Source organism: Ictalurus punctatus, chromosome 5, assembly GCF_001660625.3.
Source record: "Ictalurus punctatus breed USDA103 chromosome 5, Coco_2.0, whole genome shotgun sequence".
In the NCBI taxonomy this organism is placed as follows: domain Eukaryota; kingdom Metazoa; phylum Chordata; class Actinopteri; order Siluriformes; family Ictaluridae; genus Ictalurus; species Ictalurus punctatus.
This window is the reverse complement of record NC_030420.2, coordinates 28,300,548-28,320,726: the sequence shown is the minus strand read 5'-3', so window position 1 is coordinate 28,320,726 and position 20,179 is coordinate 28,300,548. Positions and strand designations below refer to the sequence as shown.

Here is a 20,179-nt window from a genome sequence, read left to right as displayed (position 1 = left end):
AATCGAACCCCCAACCCTGGCGGTGTGAGGAATGTGAAACCACTAAGCCACCGTGCGCCCTAATCTGTAGAAATGACAAAGCTATTTTTAGAAATCAGATATAAAGAAGGTATTTGCAGACCTAGCTCATTAATTCTGTTAATTGTGGCCCAACAGGAACAGATACTAGAGACAAAATAAGAATCAATGTGTGATCCAGCTAATCTTTTCCTGCCAGTTTTCAGCATTAGTGGCAGTTTTCACTGGGGGGCGGGGAGTGGTGGGGGGTGAGTTGGGTGTCAGATTGACAATACAATACAAATTGTTCCCATGGAAACCTGTGCTATTTCTGGCCTTGTGCTACAAGTGCCATGACAGATTTGCATATTTGGATTTCTATTGCGTGAGATAAGAATCTTTCCTGTAGGTGAGGAAGTATACTGGACTATGAATAAAGAAACAACAATCAGACATAAAATGTAAGCTCCATATTGTTATTAAACACATGTTGAACACAGTATTAACTCTTAACAGGGCACACGGTGGCTTAGTGGTTAGCAGGTTTGCCTCACACCTCCGGGGGCCGGGGTTCGATTCCTGCCGTGGCCCTGTGTGTGCAGAGTTTGCATGTTCTGCCGGTGCTGCGGGGGTTCCCTTGGGGTACTCCGGTTTCCTCCCCCAGTCCAAAGACATGCATGGTAGGCTGATTGGCGTGTGTGAATGTGTATGTGAGTATGCCCTGCGGTGGACTTGCACCCTGTCTGGGGTGCCTGATGCTCCCTGGGATTGGCTCCAGGTTCCCCCATGACCCTGAAGAAGGAGTAAGCGGTAGAAGATGGATGGAATACATCATGCTTTTGTTTATAGCTATATTTAAAATTGTAGAATGTTTAGAAAACAATCTAGTTCCTGTTGTCACTTATAACAGCTATAAGTAGTTATTCGTATGCAAGTAGTTATTCCCTCACAGTAGTTATTCCCTCACAAGCCTCTCTTTTTTTCCTCTCTCTCTTAAAGTCCCCATGAAATCAAAATTGAAGTTTTGTCTCTTTTTGTATGAATATCTTAGCCTTAAGTTTATCTACAAGCTAGTGCGCTCCAAAACAATGACAAAATTCACATTTGGAAGATACATCTCACAAAAGTGAGTACACCCCTCACATTTTTGTAAATATTTTATTATATCTTTTCATGTGACAACACTGAAGAAATGACACTTTGCTACAATGTAAAGTAGTGCGTGTACAGCTTGTATAACAGTGTAAATTTGCTGTCCCCTCAAAATAACTCAACACACAACCATTAATGTCTTAACCGCTGGCAACAAAAGTGAGTACACCCCTAAGTGAAAATGTCCAAATTGGTCCCAATTAGCCATTTTCCCTCCCCGGTGACTTGTTAGTGTTACAAGGTCTCAGGTGTGAATGGGGAGCAGGTGTGTTAAATTTGGTGTCATCGCACTCATACTGGTCACTGGAAGTTCAACATGGCACCTCATGGCAAAGAACTCTCTGAGGATCTGAAAAAAAGAAATGTTGCTCTACACAAAGATGGCCTAGGCTATAAGAAGTTTGCCAAGATCCTGACACTGAGCTGCAGCACAGTGGCCAAGACCATACAGCGGTTTAACAGGACAGGTTCCACTCAGAACAGGCCTTGCCATGGTCGACCAAAGAAGTTGAGTGCACGTACTCAGCGTCATATCCAGAGGTTGTCTTTGGGAAAGCAAAGTGTCATTTCTTCAGTGTTGTCACATGAAAAGATATAAATCAAATATTTACAAAAATGTGAGGGGTGTACTCACTTTTGTGAGATACTGTACATGCATTCAAAATGTACAGTTTCCACCAATACAGATCAAAAATTTTGCTGACATTCTGCACTTCAGTTTCTCATTAGATTTTCTCTCTAGAATCTGAAGTGTCCCACCCCCAACAGTTGTAGGTTTCCTAGTTGCGAGGTAAGCTAAATGCTATAGGCTATTTAAAAAAGGGGAATGGCCACTTGATATGTCCCACCCTGGCTTCCTGTTTCAATGGGAATTGTGACAAAACACTGAATAATGCTATGTGTTTCAAGGCATTTCACAGGGACTTTAAAGTTAAAAAGACAAAAAAAAATGCAGCTTGTTATGTTACAGAGAAACAGTAAAAGCTCTCTGTACTCTGACCTGAGTGACAAGGGCCAAATCATTATGGCCAGATGACCGCTCCCGGTCAGCAGTGGTGAGTATCTACTAACAGTGGTCTGTGGAGGAGCAAACCACAAACTGAAGGTAGCAGGGTGTTGGACACCAAAGGCTCATAGATGCAGAACGCCACTGAAGGATGCTTGGTCCAATGAGTCCTGGTTTCTTTTACATCATGAACGTGTGCGGCGTTTTCCTGGGGAAGTGATGGCACCATAATGCACTGTGGGGGAAAAAGACAAGCAAGTGGATGGAATGTGAAGTTCAGGGCAGCGCTCTGCTGGGAAAACCCTCGGTCCAAGCATTCATGTGGAAGTCAATTGGACACATGCAACCTAAAACATGGTAGCGGGCCAGTTATACCTCTCCGTGATAATGGTATTCCCTAATGGTAATGGCCTCTTTTAGCAGGATAATGCACCCTGCTGCACTGGACACATTGTTCAGGAACAGTTTAAGGAACTTTACGAAGACTTGAAGGTGTTGCCCTGGATGCCTAGGATGTGCTGGAACAAAAAATAAATCAGATCCGAGAGCAGCTCCGCCTCACATATTACAGGACTTGAAGGATCTGCTGCAGACGTCTTGGTGCCAGATACCACAGGGTACCTTCAGAGGTCTTGTAGAGTCAATGCCTCAGTGGACTGGAGCTGTTTTGCAGCACATAAAGGACCAACAGCTTATTAGGCGATAAAATAACATTACAGGAATTCATATATCATTTATTTATCATGAACAAATATTCATCAACAACATACTGTGCAAACAAAGAAAATCTGAAGGAAAAGAATACATTTCAACATTGATGATGACTCACAGCTTCAAGTGTAACATAGGTACATATTGACTAGCACACACCTTGAATTTATTTGCTGAATGATGGACTGATTCTTTAATTGCAGACTTTTAATTACCATACTTAAATATACCACACTACGTACTGAACAAACACCAACCGAGCATCTCAGACTCAGCTTTCCTACAGCTTTTTTTCAAATTATCCCCTCCCTCTTCCTCTCTCTAGTCTCCACTCAACTGCCTGCAGTCTAACTATGATCAGATCTCTACATTACCGCCATTGACTTAAAAGCCTCAAATGATAGAGTGCCCTCTCGTCTCTTTCATTGCTGGTGCGGCGTTCAAAAATGACCTTTTTAATCCGAATATAATCCAACCAGATTCACTGGCAGGGACTGTGAGAGCACTCTCGACCCTGCGCCATAATGAACGAGTGGAGTTTTGAATAGAGAGCCGTGCTTAAAGGGGTTGATGACTACAATATAACCATTACTGAATGAACATGTTCTGACTGAATCCACATGCAACTATGAATTGTAATTTGGCCTCGGTAGCTAAATGACGATGGGTGTAATAAATGTGCTGATTTGTACTGCCAGATGCTCAGAGTACACTCGTCAAGAGTCTAGTTTTGCATTGCAAAATATAACATCTTCACTGTGTTAAACAGGAGGGAGAGGTCTTTCTTCAGAAGATATAGTAGTATGAGAGTCTACAATATTTCTGGTTCCAAAAGAAGAGCAATGAGGAACGTCACACATCTGTCCATTTGTGCTCGTATATTTCTGTTCCTGAAGGCAAGACATGTTTCTGGTGCTTTCCTCATTCTCTAGTCCTTCTCAGGAATGGAGGAGATGTGACAGGTCTATATTTGACTGAAAGATGGCAGAAAACTCTTTAGAGAGAAGATCGTGCAAGGCCATGCCATCGTGGGCGTACACCCAGCGTTCTCCTGTCCAATCGTAACGTTTCGGCCCGCTGCAAAAAAACAAAACAACAATATAGAATAATCAGTAAAAGGCAGGATATGCCAATATATGGCTTGGCAGAATAATGTTTCCCGAAGGTTTGCACTAAATTCATACTGAGTATTGGTAATTAGGGCCAGTACTGGCTTGAAACACTGGATCTACTGACGTACGACTGATCTTGCCACCTTCGAGTGTTCAGGTTTGTCACCATCATGCCTGTGATGAAGTTACTGTTAGAATGTTGGTATCGAGTATCTCTGAAATCAGCATCATAAGAAAAACGGCAAAAATGGGACCAGTGCATTCCTACTTTCTCCTGTATATCTTCCAGCTGCAACACCAAGAACTGAATGACCTGCTTTAGGTAAGAAATAAAACAGTCAGAAGGATGCTGCTATGGGAAAATAATCAACTGGATGGTGTAACGTGGCCTGACATGAAGCAGAGTTAACATTACCACATGTTCCAATAACAGCATGTTCCGAAGTGTTTTATTCCTCTTATACCACCGCAATTCGTCAACACTAACAATTATTTATTTAAAAATGGCACATTTGTACTTTTTATCCGTTTTACAATTACATTTAACGTTGTGGAATATCCACGAAACAAGTTAGGTCCTGTTATCACCTGGAGTTAATATGAAAAAAAATGCAGCTTGCCATGTTACTGAGAAAGCTGTCCACGCTGAGGAATTTCCCCACAACTGAAAAATTGCGACTTCACCTCTAAGTGTTAGAAAGTACTGACACTGGAAACTCCTTCCAAAAATTCCTAAACAATCTCATTCAGAAACCTTCACCATATCAATAATTACACATTTTTAATGACACGCTTTAGTGTTAGTTGTTACTATAGAAACATGGAGCACAGTAATATAATGCTGTAGATCGTTTCTGGATACATTTTCAAAATGCTCTTCAGAAACAGGCTGCACAGAAAATAAAAAGCAGAGATGCTTGCCTTGTAGGAGAGGAGAGCCAAATCTGTCTGTTGGGTTTTTGTTTATTGATGACGTAAGTGCCATGGCCATCTCCTACTTTCACAGTCAGGACACCGCTCTGTGGAGAGCAGAAAGATGATGAAGATAAGGGTTACTTCAGGAAACACTTTACTTCCAAGGAATATTTCAGGTCCGTATGCTAACACTGAGTCAGATGTGCTGATGAGAGCATTTGCATATTTAATAATGAAACAAAACAAAAAAAGGTTTTAGTCCAATCCCACTTCAAGTTTAAATCCCTAATACAGATACAGACATGGTTACGTAGAGCATTAAACAGATACAGGACAGATAACACCATGTTACACCCCTAATTTGGACCAAGAAAACAAACTTCCCTCTCACAGTACTGCTCATTTCTTAAATTTCCCTGTACAAAACACAATACAAGAAGATAAACTATTTTGAGCATCTATTACATTTCTTCTCATTAACATCATTGCTAATATGTGCCTTCAGGCCATCTCTCCGAGCGCTGGCCGATCTTGTGGCTTGACTTATGTTATGGATCCCAGATGAACACGTTTCCATTACATACCTGTGGAGAGAGTTGATTAAGAGAGCATTCGTTGGGAAAAGGAGGAAGATTTATTCCTCTTCACAGCCTTGAGGTGATCGAATTTCAGGAATTTCAGGGTGGGGGCGAGAGCATATTCTCCCTGGCAACACAGCCTAGTTTTGTCAGTCGTGGAGACACTCACATTCATGTCAGTACTAGGTCAATAAAAATTTACACTGAACATCAGCTCAAACGTTTACCCATTTAATGTATTGTGTTGTACAGCGAATGTAATGTACAGCGAATGTTTGCACCTTTTGTAATAGTTGTGTATGAGTCCCTCAGATGTCCTCAGTGTGAAAAGATGGATCTCAGAATCATATAGTCGTGTTGGAAAGGGGTAAATATGCAGAAGATGCTGGAAAAGTAAAGAATGTGCAGGACCTGGAGGATTTTTCTGAAGAACAGTGGGCAGTTTAACTGCTGAGGACAAACAAGGGACTCGTGAACAACTATCACGAAACATAAAAACAGTCGTTGATCATCCAGGTAACAACAAAGTATTAAGAATCGAGCGTATGTAAACTTTTGAACTTGTTCATTTGTGTAAATTCATTTTTCTGTGTGCTTGTATATTATATTTTTTAAATGATTACACATGCCTTGCAGAATCTGCAAAATGTTAAACGTATGACCTCAACTGTAGCCAGCAACAGAAAATAACATCTGTACTTTGGTACTCTGTTGAGTTGCATCTACTACAAAATCTGACATGCTGCACTCGGCGTTAATCTAACGCTGTCCCTTCATAAATCCTGCAAGAGACACGATTACCTCGGAATAGTTTAATACAAACATCACTCGCACACCCTCGCACACACAAAAAACCTCCACTTCCATGAGAAAATATGGAAAAGGGTTGCATGCAATTTTTAAAGCTTTGTTCTAAAGTTCAGTATCCACAAAATGCATGTAAACTCAACAGACAACAGAATCTTTATTAAAGACAAAGTAGAGATGCAACAATGTGGAAAATTCATCTTTAGGACAAATCCCAGATTTTCTTCCTTTAAAAGCCCTTGGTTTTGGGGTCAATGCACACAATTAGATTTGTTTTCTTTGCTTTTCAATTAAGAGTTTGACTGAAATTTAATTTAAAAGAAACTTTAACAGTTAATTAATTACTAGTAAATTGCACATAACTCTAATCCAGCACTGCCAAAAACATGCATAAGTACGGATCAGTTGGTACCAGAAAGAAAGAAAGAAAGAAAGAAAGAAAAAGTAGGCAACACAGATCAGGTAATGTCCTGCTGGACGTCTTCCTAGCAGAAAACCTGCTTGAAATTTTAACAAACAGATCACAATCACTAGCCCAAGGCCGGGCTTGTCAAATCAAAGTAATTAAAAACAGCAAATACTGGAGGATGCAGACTAATCTGGCAACCCTGCTCAACCCACTTCATTGTGATTAATCTATAAGCTATTTCTAATTCTCACACTTGGGATGTCACATTTGATCTTTAAAAAAAAAAAAAAAGTATTCTGAACAAACAGAATAAATTAGTGTGTGTGAGACTGAAAAACATAAACACATCATTTAAAAAAAAAAATCCAGTCTATAACCGGCACTGTGCCATTTATGGCCTGCATCATCACATCTCATCGGCCTGTGACCGGGTCAGAAAAGTCATGTTTCTCCTCAGATGCACTGGAATCTGACCTGGTTTAACACAACACCTGCTGAGCAGCTCTGACTGACCTGGATCAAGAATCGATAGCGAGTAGAGAAGAACAGCGGTCTGGACAACCAACACCACCGTGAACATGAACCTATACATGAAAAAACTGTAGAATGCGAACGTGTGTTCTGTGCTGGGATCAGCCTGAATGAACTCAAACCAAGTTTCTGCATCACAGTCTTCACATGACGCCACTCAAATGCCAATTTAAATATTCCAGGGCATTCACGGATTACCTAAGGGGTTTTTAATGTGCGGCAAATTCATATTTTGTCCGTACTGTGCAGCTTTGGTACATATAAAATGCACAAAACTGCAAAATATGGATTAGTTCTTATGAACGAACTGTAAGTGTCAGGGTTAGGGATGGACAATATGGCAAAAATATCATATCACAATACTAGAAGACATTTCTAACATACACATTAGATTTCATGATATATATTTGTGTTGTCTCAAAACAATTCAATTACATTTTTATTTAATGGCTACAAAAATTTAACAAAATTTCAATTGAAAATGATTATTATTCTTTTTTTTTTTTACATTTAACAGTTTTCAATATGCAATACAAAATTTTAACAACAACTCATCTGCTTCAAATCAGAGAATTGATTATTTTAAAAAAAAGAAAAAAGTTTAAAAAAAATTTTAATCTCAGAAAAGTGTATTATGACTGATACAGGCAACCAGACGTGAGCTAGTAGCCGGAGATCTAGAAGTGACACTGCCCATGAGCAAGTCCCAAAGGAAGTACACATTGAAGCTGTGCTTCCTTTCATGTATGAAAAGTGTGATCAAGGTAAGAAGAGAGAAAACCAAAAAAAAAAAATGCTGTTTAGCAGAACAGTGGCCAATACACTCACCCTGGATCATTAGACTTGGGTTTGTAGATCAACAGCGGCATCATGTGGACATTTAGATAAACTGCACCCATAATCATGCACTGAAGGACAGAAGCTTTTCCTTATTTCTATCAATACACAAAGTACTGTGCAAAAGTCGTGGGCACATGCAAAGAAATGCTGTAGAGCAAAGCAGCAAAATCCAGCAGCCTTCATTGTGTTTTTTGTCTGAAAAGTATCTCTTACCACTTAATATGCTGCTTTCTTTACTGACATACAATTTTCTGTAACATTTCATTTTTGCTGGAAAACGAATGTTTTTAGTACAGACTCGATAATGTAGAAGTCATAAAATAAAAATATGTAACAAAGTTCAACAAAATCAGGTGCTTAAAATTTTTGCACAGTATTGTACATATATTTTTATTTACTCACAGAAAACACCACGTCATAATCTTGCGCATCAGTAAAGCTCTCATCGGCGAGATCCTCAAAATATTCTGCCAACGCATCCAGCGTCTCATCAGCCAGCTTCTCATAGATGGCTTCTGTCAGCTCCCTGCCAAGGAACACAGAGTGAGGGGGAAAAAAAACACCACAAAACATGACAGAGTGGGCGATTTAACATTTAACTCGGAGGTAACTGCTGCATTTCCATTTCTGTGTGCTTCATCGCCCGTGTAGTACTTGGTCCCATGCAGAAACACATGCGCATAGATCTATTTCATATACACTGTATGGTCAAAAGTATGTGGACACCTGACCATCATACCCAAATGTTGGTTCTTCCCCAAACTGTTGCACACAAAGTTGGGAGTACACAATTGTCTAGAATGTCTTTGTATGCTGTAACAAAGATTTTCCTTCACTGGAACTAAGAGACTCAAACCTGTTCCAGCATGACAATGTCTCTGTGCACAAAGCGAGCTCCATGAAGACAGGTGGCGTGTCTCAATCAGCTCCCTAGGTGGTGAATCAGTATATCATGTACAACACAGGTTCAGGCACTGGTAGAGACCCTGGCTCACAACACATTGGGGCACCGATGACTCGATTTTCAGCGACATGACAATGTAGTCATGTAGTAAAAGGTCACCACTGGCATTTATCAACAACAGGCAGGACCGATATCTTTCTGACATTATATGATATATAGATCTGTTAGCTTAATCGCACACGTTTCTGTCATGGTACTTCAAGCAAGATCGTAGGCTAGCTAGTGGATTTTTAAAAATCATTAAACAGAAGTCGTTAGAGTCAAACAAACTGCATATAGAACGTCAAATAAAGCTAAAAATTCACCAACGTAAGAAATCATTTTACAGCAACAACAATACAATTGTAGATGAAGTTGTGGTGCATTGTGGGATTTTTTTTTTAGTGAGCAAACGTTCCAGTGCACTGGAAGGATTTTGTGATTGAGACAGCCCTTAAAATGTCCGACTTCCTTATCAGTGCCCTGACTACTGAACCAAGGAGCTGATTGAGACACACCCATGGTTTGCCAAGTTTGGAGTGGATGAATTCGAGTGTTCTGCACAGAGCCCTGATCTCAATCCCCACTGAACACCTTTGCAATGAACCAGAACGCCGGCTGCACCCCAGGCCTTCTCGCCAGGCCCTCATCAGTACCTGACCTCACTAATGCTCTTGTGCCCGAGTGAGCATAAATCCCCACAGCTATGCTCCAAAAACCAGCGGAAAGCCTTCCCAGAAGAGTGGAGCTTATTATAACACCGCACTGAGACTAACTCTGGAATCGGATGTTCAAAAAGCACACGAGTGTGTTGGTCCATAAACTTTTGGCCATACAGTGTAGTATGTGTTCTGTACTAAAATTTTCCATGCAGAAATACATGTGCATAGACCTACTGCATATGAGTAACAAAAACCGTGTATACTTTATTCTTTACATTTATACATATTATTTATATATATATATATAATTTTTCAGGTTTATTGCAGGTTTCAGTGATTTTGAGATATGTGATGGGGATTAAAAACCATGCACTGATTTACTTGGACTGAAGTGCGTTTTCTTCTGCAAGGGGAACGGTCAAGTAAAGTCCTCTTCTTTGTACGTGTCCATGTGCAACATCCGTCCACTGAAACAATAAGAGATGGAGTGCATTTCACATTGTACTAACAAATAATGTCGGACATGCTTTCTCTAATCCTGACATTAATTCTAATAGGCTTTATAAGCACAGTTATTAACATCTATAATAATTAAAGAAAAATATGTTCGTTTTAACTCAGGCATGAACGTGCACTCAGGACATACATAAGACTGTTTTTTAAAATTAATGTTTCTTCATTAATTCATTGATGTTACTCTTACAGCTCTGGTGGCCCACGATGCAGCTGGATTAAACTCTGGCCTTGCTGAGTTAGTGCTAGAAAATCCACATCTTGCCTGTAAAAGAAAACCAAAGCAGATTAGCACCAAACAGCTCCATGTGCCAGAGACGCCAGCTTGAATTTAAGGCTAAAATCCAGGAATTAGGTACGAACTGACCCGACTGTAAAGCTCAGCTCTATTAAATGGCTCGACTCATTTTAAGGGTTCGGATGTATCTGGAAAAAGTGAGCTGTTTGTCAACCCGTCGTTTTTACTTTAGCTGTGGCATCCGTACCTGAACAATACCGCACTAAAAGGAAAAACAAGACCGAAGTCCCGGAAACAAACAAAATGGCTGCGTTACAGACAGAGTGTTAGCACAGACGATTCCAGGTACCTGGTAACTGGTCGCAGCGTTTCTGAAAACAAACCAGGTTTACATGAACCTTGGAACCTTCGTCTCATTTCAAATACAGCTTGATGTCTGAGATAATGATGATGAGTCTTTATTGATCACATATACATTACAGCACAGTAAAATTCTTTTCTTCACATACCCCAGCATGTTAGGAAGCTGGGGTCAGAGCGCAGGGTAAGTCATGATACGGCGCCCTTGGAGCAGAGAGGGTTAAGGGCGTTGCTCAAGGGCCCAACAGTAGCAGCTTGGCAGTGCTGGAGCTTGAACCCCGACCTTCTGATCAGCCTTAACCGCCAAGCCTCCACTACCCGCACCATGCTCATACATTTCTGGCACCATTAAATCGACTACTGTAGTAATCTAGTGAAGTGTGAAACAGTCAGTATGTTTACATGGACAACAATAATGCGATATTAACCCGAGTAAGACTAATACTTTGACTAAAAAACTAGCATGTAAACAGCAACAAACAACCTTAATCCGGCTAAAGTCATACTCGAAGTAAACACAAATCGAATTAAGACATGTGGAGTATTCCTGTTTTGCTCGCATTATTGAAGTGCATACAGAGAGAGAGAGAGAGAGAGATTGAGAGATCAGTTTTCAGTTAGTTGCACTTTGTAGGTTGTTTTTTTGTACTCCAACTGTCTCACATCTCCAGGGTCTGCAGTTCGATCCTGAACATTTACGGCATTTGGCAGACACCCTTATCCAGAGCAACTCACATATATCTCATTTATACAACTGAGCAGTTGAGGCTCTGCTCAAGGGCCCAGTGGAGCTTGGCAGCGCTGAGGGTTGAACTTATGACCTTCTTCAACGTCTTAACCACTGAGCTACCACTGAGCTACCTGAACATGGTTCGATCCTGGGCTCGGCTATAAAGCCGTGTGGGTTTCCTCCCAAAAACATGCCAGTGAGTTGGTCATGTTAATTTGCCCCCAGGTGTCAATGTATGTGTGCCTCAGGAGGTATCCCCCGCCTTGCCCCCAGTGTTCCCCAGAATACAGCTCATACTCAAGATGAATGAATGAACCGTTTGCGATGCATGTTTTGTCCATCTTTCTCTGCACCGTCCATCAGTGGACAGCAAGCAGCATAGGATCACCTCTCCTCAGGTATTTGGATGGTGGATCGTGGTCGTGTTTTTGTGGTTTGGGAGGAAATTCGACTCGACAGATCATCTACAGCACACAATACCATCATCCACCACTGCCGCATCATAAAGCCACCAGCGTTCTGGATGAGCCCTCCCATCCCTCTCCTGGACTTTTCACCCACCTGCCATCTGGCAGAAGTTTCCGGAGCATCCGTACTACTACCACCACCAGACTTCACAACAACGTCTTGCCTGAATACCCAGAAAAACTCAACACACTGCTTCCTATCAAAACCTCCCCACATCCATCGCCACGCACGTGCACGCTATAATCCTGCTAACACACACTTAGAGAATTTACAGACGATTGTTGCACTAGCTTTCCCACACAAGACCGGTTCTGCTGTCGTGTGTATTTACTGTTACTCTTTAATGTCCTGTTCACTGTATTGTTCTGTCCTGAAGAAAGGGCATTTCGTTCCAATGTATAAAAGACAATATATTATATAATATACAGATCGTATGACAATAATAACCCACTTGATGTGACTTGAAGTTCTCAGTAGTGCAGTATGGCCCTGGAGAACCCCATATTTTATTGTTTTCTTTGCTCAGCTCAGGAAGAACTGTTCGTTTTTTGAATCAGATGTGTTGGGAGCAGAGAAAACACTCAGATGTGCAGGACAGGGGGTTCTCCAGCACCAGGGTTAGGTTCTGCACTATGTATAGTGCACTTGGCTGGAGGTTTACCTGATAAACTGGCCAATGAGTTTAGATACAAGCTAGGTGTAACTAATGAACTGGCAACTCAGGGTGTAACCCAAACTCTAAATTAGGCGCAAAGAGTTAATAACCTGAAAAAATATGTATGTTTCCAAACATAACTTTCTATCAATTGTGGCTTGTTATTTCAACTACACTAGCTTAAAGACTGTCCCACATGCCCCACATATCTGAAGCTTTCAGTCTCGTGCTTGTCATTATTCTCTTCCTCTCACTCTTCTCACCTTTACTTCTTCGGTCCTCACTCCAGACGTGAACGAAGATGATTTGGACAAACGCTGAGGACATTTCCACCTGCTCTTCAGGAAACACACACACAAACTGTAAGGTTTATTTGTTAACCTCGACATGGTGTTGTATGTAGCCCTACTATATGACCAGAAGAACCGGAATCATGTATCAGTTGCGCGGCCTTCAAAATAAGAGTCACCCCAGAAAAGCAAAAAGTAGACATTTCAATGAAACACAATTACAAATCATAGATAGATAGATAGATAGATAGATAGATAAGACACAGTCGGGGAAAAAACATACATTTAATTGACGAACACATTTTATTTGAAAGAAAGAAAAGAGTCGCTAATAAAACATAAGAAATACTATTTGGCATTTACAGGCTACATCCCTTAGTTTATTTGATAAATAAATAAATAAATAAATAAATAAATAAATAAATAAATAAGAATGTCAGCAAAATACAACCAGATGTTACATCATTTTATTTAAAAGAAATAAGACCCAGTTTCAAAATAAGAGTAATTAAATCATAATAATAGTCAATTCAATGCAATACATTTACAAATCTATATATGTTTTTAGAAATAAAGGAAGAAAGACCGTAAGTCACCAAACACATATTTTATTTGAAAGAAAGAAAAGACCAATTTTCAAAATAAGAGTCACCTGGGTAAAAAAAAAGCACTCAGGCATTTCAATAACAAAATTGAAAATATAGCTGCAAACAGCAATTACGGGGCGAAGCACTGCAAAGGCAATGTAAGGAGGTATGCAAGCATGATTTTAGCATGGTCATGATTTTATGACAAGTTGTTCAGACGTTATAGGCAAAAAAGGCCAAAAAAAATAATATCTCGTGAACACTAGGTGGTGCTGTTCCGAAACTGTGCATGTTATGATGCCCATTACATACGCTAAGTTTGGTCTGAATATGGTAAAGCATTTGATGATCCCCCCCTCCCCCACATGGTCTGACGATGATCTCTTCGTCAAAATTGAACAAACGATCTAGGACAAGTTTGAAAAAGTAGGTTTTTCAGAAAATTCAAAATGGTGGACAGCAATTTTAACATACTGTGGCGTGGCATAATTGGTATCATTGTTCTCCACCGATCCAGGAAATCTGTCAAGATCAAGCTCATGACAGTGTGCAAAAGTATTAGTAATAGTCAAAAGCTATTAGCATTATTATTTTTTTAAAAAAATAATTATATTATAAATGTGACCACAACATGGCTCTGTCCTGAAACTTTTTGAGTACTTTCTGGGCATGGTCCTGATGCCACCCATCAATTTCTTTAACAATGCTCCAGTCGTTCATAAAATACAGTGTTTAAGACTAAATTCGAAATAACCGACCACCAAAATGGCTGACATATGAAAATATCATATCAAACGACTTGTTATGCTCCACTGAATCTACACAGACCAGTGATTCATGATTTTAGAACAAACCATTCATAAGTTATAAGCAAAAATGTGTTGTTTTGGTCATATCTCATGACCACTAGATGGCGCTGTTATGAAACACTACAGGTACCCTCAAGCCATGGTGGCTAGGACAAATACTAAGTTTGTTGTGAAAAGGCTAAAGCGTTTCGGACCTTTGATGCTTGGCCCCTAATTACATTCTGTATTTTTATTAGAAAGAAAAAGAAAGTCACCAAAACACGTCATATTTTATTTGAAAGAAAGAAGAGACTCCAAATAAGAGTCACCAATTACAAAGAAAGAAAGAAACTTATGCCTAGACAATCATGTTTGAATTGAAAGCGAGTGGAAAGGCTGTGTCAAAAAAGAGAAATAAATAATAATAAAAAAAAACAGATGGTATTTAGATATGATTTGCCCACACTGTCTATCATGTCAGTGGTCCTAAACTACAGTCCTGGAGAGCTGATGTCCTACACAGTTGGCTGTGCTCCTAACCCATTAGGACCGCTGTACTGAAAGATGCACTGCGCATGCTCATAAACTCAACTGCGCAGTACCTGGACCTTCAGCCGCTGTCTCCCTGCAGAGGGCGCTGTGAGCTCACTGAGCTGGACTTGTGCCGTCTTAATGAACATGCAGGAACTTAGAAAGCGGCTCTCAGGACTGAGGTTTGGGAAGCGGGCTGAACAGGAGGCGGTCCGCTTCACAGGGACTGTGCTCTCTCTCTTCTCTTCAGTACACATCTCACACAGAGTGGAGGAGAAAGCAGTCTGCTGCTGCTGCTGCTGCTGCTCGCTGGAGGAAAACAAACGCATTCTGCACCAGCTGCAGTTCTCTGGATTATCAATCAGCTGTGTACAGAGCTCTAACTGCGACATCATCTCGACAAGGCACACAGATATCCAAGTAAGACTTTAACACATGATTTAACACATGATATTTATGAGATCACTGTGAGAGCTCTGGCACACCTGGTCCAAGGTGAAGGGCTCTTAAGTTCAGCTGGACATCCTGTAGTTACAGCAGATGTGTCACATTTTCACTAAAGAGCAAATCCTGGAAGATTTCTGTTCTTTTTCTGGCTGTACGTGTACAGAACATCTTCATATTATTAATATCCATGCATATATGACTAAGATTCATATTACATGCATATTACATATAAATAAACCCACTACTACTACTACTACTACTACTAATCTACTACTACTACTACTAATAATAATAATGTATGGTGTATGAGATTAGTATCACAATTCCATTTGTATTCATACTGTAGAAATGTTCTTAACTGTTGCTGTTCTCACATTTTTGTGATGATACATATTTGCATCTAGTAGTTGAAAAAAAGTTAAGCGTAGTGCACAAACTTTCCAGAAAAACAGGACATCTTGGACAAATGTCCTTCTGAGCAAGCAAAGTACTTTTCTTTTGAGGCTTTAGGTGGTGAAACCCTACAGATGTTCTTCGTACACTTTTACAGAACATATGAAAAGTACACAAGTGTAGTACACTGTACAGCTTCAGATTTCACCTACTACAGTCAGTTTGCCTGCACAGCTGATAGAAGACCTTTTTTCCAAAGTGTCTAATTTCTCTGGAAACGTTGTGTTACTACACTTAACCTTTACTACATCTACAATTAGAGTAGTAGCAACTATCTAGTATGGACGTAGGAGTAGGCAATATTATGTAATGGGGCGCAAGGTCCGGTCGCAGTGGAAACAGGCACACACAGACACATTGAGGTGCCAGTCAGCATTTTCATTTGGGTTCGGTCCAAACACACCTGACACAGGTAATAAAGAATAATGATGAGCTGTCTTTTTGGAATGGAGGATAAAGATTCGGACAAGGATTGGACTGAATAATAATGTGGACTGGTTTGGAAATGTCTGTTATAATGGCATTTATAATTAGGCATCTTATTGCAGAATGTGTGCACTCAGAAGGAAATAAGCTGTGCATTTCAGGGTACAAAGGTTTGTACCTACACTATGAGAAATAAAGGTACCAATCTCCATGGTATTGGAGTTATGTACAATTTACCTGATAAGGTGAATGAGGCGTACTTATAAATAGCTTAGTGGACCTTAAGGGCCAATTATGTAAAAATGATTTTGAAAGGTTTTCAGTTAAAAGATAAATACGAAAGTAAAACCAAAAAATGTTCCCTTAATGGTACCCCAGTGACAAGAAAAAGTACAGTTTGGTACCTTTATTTCTGAGCGTGAACACAGTCTGACTATTCAACTATTAGCTCAATTGGTTGAATGTTTACGGTAATATCGTCGTTATTTATTTGAGCCATAGTGCCTTCTCATTACTGAACGTTCTGCTCACACAACATTTCACATTCCAGTTGATATTATTTAACCCTACATGTTTTTAAGTTATCGAGATTGGATTGAACCCGTTCAATGAGAAGTTTGCAGTCAAATCGGCTAATAACTATAAAAACTAACTCAATAATCAGTCCCTGCAGGCTTTCACAGAGTTTTTTTGGCCAAAAATGTTAGATTTTTCTGCAGCTTTTTTCAAACTTTGTGCTTTTTTTGCCGAAAACTACTTGAAACTGTTGAAAATTCAAGTAATGTTTGTTGATAAATGGGACCTGTTAGCTGTACCCATGTTCGGTGCATGTGAATCAAAGAGAGCCTTGGATGAACGAATGCGCATTGTGATGATGTCACACGGCGTCTTGGCCCAATACTGCGGAAAATCTGCTGTCGTTTTGAAAAATTGCAAGCTCCTGAGAATATTGTAGAGAAATCTGCGATCGGTAAATTGCAAAATCTTAATAAATATAATAACTTCGATAATGTGGGCTAGGATTTTCACACCTGTAACTAAAACATAAAATCACGGCCAGTGTGGCGATGTGTCACAGACCCCTGGGGATCTCTGGACCTTATTTTGAGAACCTCTGTCTTAGGGATGCGCAATTTCCCTGCAGAGGATCTTCTCTCTGGAAGTACACGGTATGAGTCAAATTTAAATGAAATATGTTCAAGATTTGGGTAAAATGTCTGGAAAAAAAGGTTCTGGAGCTTGAAAGACAGAAAGTATACTTGATATCACATGGTAAAGATTATACTCGTGTTATTTTTTTCCCCTTGAAGGTCACAGAACACAGAATGCCATTATATTATTAAATTGTACTGTGTTTATCATCCACATCATGTTGCAAAAGCTTGTCGTGTGCCACGTGACCCATGCCGTGAGACTGTATCATTGCACTAGCTTTGTACCAGGGGGTTGCTTTGATCACATGATTGTTGCCAACAATTGGAGGAAGACAATCTGTTTGAGTGAGTCCTGAGCATTCTTCGTGTGTTTACGCTCAAGTTTGTTTGATTCCCCTGGACAATGTTTAGGACTAACTCATCTCACTGTGACTCTGCAAGGCTGTTTTTTCTCCGAGTGCATTAGGCTACCGTCTGTGACAGTTTCCCAGAAGTAGGAGCCATCTTCAAAATCTCCCTGTTAAGGGAACTGGGTTCATGTGCTTGAAATATTATAAAGTGTTATGACAAAAAAAGAAAAGCATGTATGATGGACCACTGTCATAAGAGCAAACTGAATACTGACTCACATGTTTGCAAAAACGGAGTTTGAACTTGACCTTCTCAAGGTCACTAAGGCAGATGGAGAGAGTTTGGCACACGTGCTGTGAAAACACACTCTCTAATTACAGTCTCCATTCAAATTCCTTTGTCATTTTTTTGTCCTTCATAGTTCCCTTCAAAGAAGGGAGCACAAAAAAGGAGGTGAGCAGAATCAGCAATAGCCATGTACCCGGCACATTTCTGTTGCAGTGTGAGATTCCTTCACTCTCTTCTTTTTGTAGCACACACACACACACACATTATCAGTTTGCAGTCTGATCATCTTGTCCTGCTCAGAGACCAGCCAGTGATCTTTGATATGGTATAAAAGATCAGAATAGGGATCAATATCTAGCAGCTTCCAGAGCCATGTGTATAAAAGAAAGCAGGATGAAATGTGTTGTGTGGTGATGGAAGGTTATCACCACTTTATCATACTGCCACATTGAGTACTGAGTTACAGATGTTCTGCATGAGTTACAGATGTTCTGCAAGGATTCTTTGGATAGTGGGAATTCATCTCTACCTAAAGAGAGCTATGCAGCAGCGCTTTAATCTTTTATCGATCCCTCCAGGATTTTGCGAATTTGTGATAGTCAATTCTGCAATATTCGTAGGAGCTTCCAATTTTTCAAAATTACTGCAGATTTTCCACACATTTGGGCCAAGACGTGTCATGTGACATCATGATAACGCGCATTCAGCCAAAGCCCTCTTCAATTCACTCGCGTCGAACATGTGTACAGCTAAAGGGTCTCATTTATCATCAAACATCACTGCGAAATACCACACAAAACAGTTTTGTACAATTCAATGTTTGTCAATTTGAGTAGTTTTCCACAATAAAAAGCACAAAAAAAATATTTTTTTTTAAAGGCCACAGCGAACTCAAGCATTTTTTGCCGCAACAACCACAAAAAGATTTCTCACCTTCTCATCTGTGCACTTTGCTCAAACAGATCAGCTTCCAAAGCTTCAAATTTCATGCTAATTTCATCGTCAACACTATCACACTTGCCATCTTGTGGATTGCTAACTAGCTGAGCCAGTTCTCTGCTGTAATTTCGGTCACATCGTTGCATTCTGGATCTTTGAGTCTAACATTTGCAGTGTCCACTACTTCTACATTGGATTTCCCCTTAATCTGATATGGTAATGTCAATGGAAAATGGTGAGTGAGAAAATATGAGCTTGCTCTATTGTTTTCAGGAGCAAACAGTGAAACCTGACAGTCATCCCTTATGTTTGAGATGGTTGAAAATTTTTCTTCTATTAACCCCCGACCATTGGACTACCGATTGGAAGGTTGTGTATTCAATCCAAGCACTGACAAGCTGCGATCGCAGAGCCCTTGAGCAAGGCCCTTAACCCCCAAGTGCTCGGTTGTATAAATGAGATAAATGTAAGTTGCTTGGATAAGGGTGTCTGCCAAATGCCATAAAAAAAATATGGCCATATGGTGCTTGTATAGTCAACAGCACTAAACATACGGCCCCCAGAAGTTTACAGGAACATTTTGCCTGTGAATTTACAGAGAAACACATGCAAATTAATCGGAAGGAACTTTTTCAGGCTGCAAGACAATGATGAAAACACACTGTCAACACAACAAAGGAGTTTATCAGTGGGGGAAAGCGGAAGGTTTTAGACTGGCCAAGTCAATCAAAAGACCTTAACCCAATTGAGCATGCATTTCAGTGAAGGGAGAAACCCTCTGAAACTAACAACAACTGAAAGCAAAACACAAAAGAAGAAATCAACTACTTGGTCATGTCAGTGAGTCGGAGGCTTGATGCAGTTATTGCAATTCAGTGTTATATACTTTAATTTACTTCAAGACGTATTTGTTCCTATACTTTTGCTCACCTAAAAAACCCAACGTTATTGGGTGGTCTGATACAAAAGGTGCTATGTTTTATGCTGTTTAACACATCTAGATGTAAATACCAGGAAATAAAAGCTGAAATCCTAAACTCTCGTCTCATATCTATCTTTTGATCTCAAACCCAAACGTCTTTTGTGTGTAGCACAAACAACTGTATTGGCCTTGCCGTTCCATTTGTTTCAGAGGACACGGTATCTTAAGTGTGACCTTCTTGATAAAGAAAAAGATTGCAGGCATTTTTAAGGTTTCACTTCCTCGTAAACTTCACAAATGGGTGGAGGCCACATGTCATGCAAATCCAGTGTTTTCTCTGTTGGTCTAATACAAATGGCTTAAGTGTACAGTGGGT

At 40.1% G+C, this 20,179-nt stretch overlaps 3 protein-coding genes across 4 annotated transcripts in view; 2 read left to right on the top strand and 1 right to left on the bottom strand.

The window, feature by feature from the left end:
• Nucleotides 1-2,873: 2,873 nt before the first annotated feature.
• Nucleotides 2,874-13,071, bottom strand: LOC108265371 (frataxin, mitochondrial). Its single transcript, XM_017467622.3, has 6 exons — nt 12,891-13,071; nt 10,367-10,441; nt 10,045-10,130; nt 8,461-8,584; nt 4,900-4,997; nt 2,874-3,943 (listed from the first exon to the last, which is right to left on the bottom strand). The coding sequence occupies exons 1-6, from the start codon at nt 13,014-13,016 to the stop codon at nt 3,805-3,807; spliced, it is 648 nt and encodes a 215-aa protein (XP_017323111.1). The 5' UTR covers nt 13,017-13,071; the 3' UTR covers nt 2,874-3,804.
• LOC108265363 (kinesin-like protein KIF2A) overlaps nt 4,990-20,179 on the top strand; it is a 92,799-nt gene continuing 77,609 nt past the window's right edge. The window contains exon 1 of the mRNA XM_017467606.2: nt 4,990-5,069. Coding sequence (XP_017323095.1) covers nt 5,015-5,069 — 55 coding nt within the window. The 5' untranslated portion in view covers nt 4,990-5,014. The remainder of the gene's footprint in view (nt 5,070-20,179) is intronic.
• The window catches only part of pip5k1bb (phosphatidylinositol-4-phosphate 5-kinase, type I, beta b), a 50,107-nt gene continuing 44,922 nt past the window's right edge, over nt 14,995-20,179 (top strand). Inside the window, exon 1 of one of the 2 annotated variants that reach the window (XM_017467614.1) lies at nt 14,995-15,243. The gene's annotated coding sequence lies outside the window, so the exon portion shown is untranslated. The remainder of the gene's footprint in view (nt 15,244-20,179) is intronic. The other variant, XM_017467613.2, reaches the window with a different exon arrangement.

Coding starts and splice junctions, on each gene's coding strand:
- LOC108265371 (XM_017467622.3), bottom strand. CDS start 13,016: ATGTCGAGGTTAACAAATAAACCTTACAGTTTGTGTGTGTGTTTCCTG. Junction 8,585..10,044: donor GAAAACGCACTTCAGTCCAA/GTAAATCAGTGC, acceptor GTTCCTTGGCAG/GGAGCTGACAGAAGCCATCT. Junction 3,944..4,899: donor TGGCTCTCCTCTCCTACAAG/GCAAGCATCTCT, acceptor GTTTTTTTGCAG/CGGGCCGAAACGTTACGATT.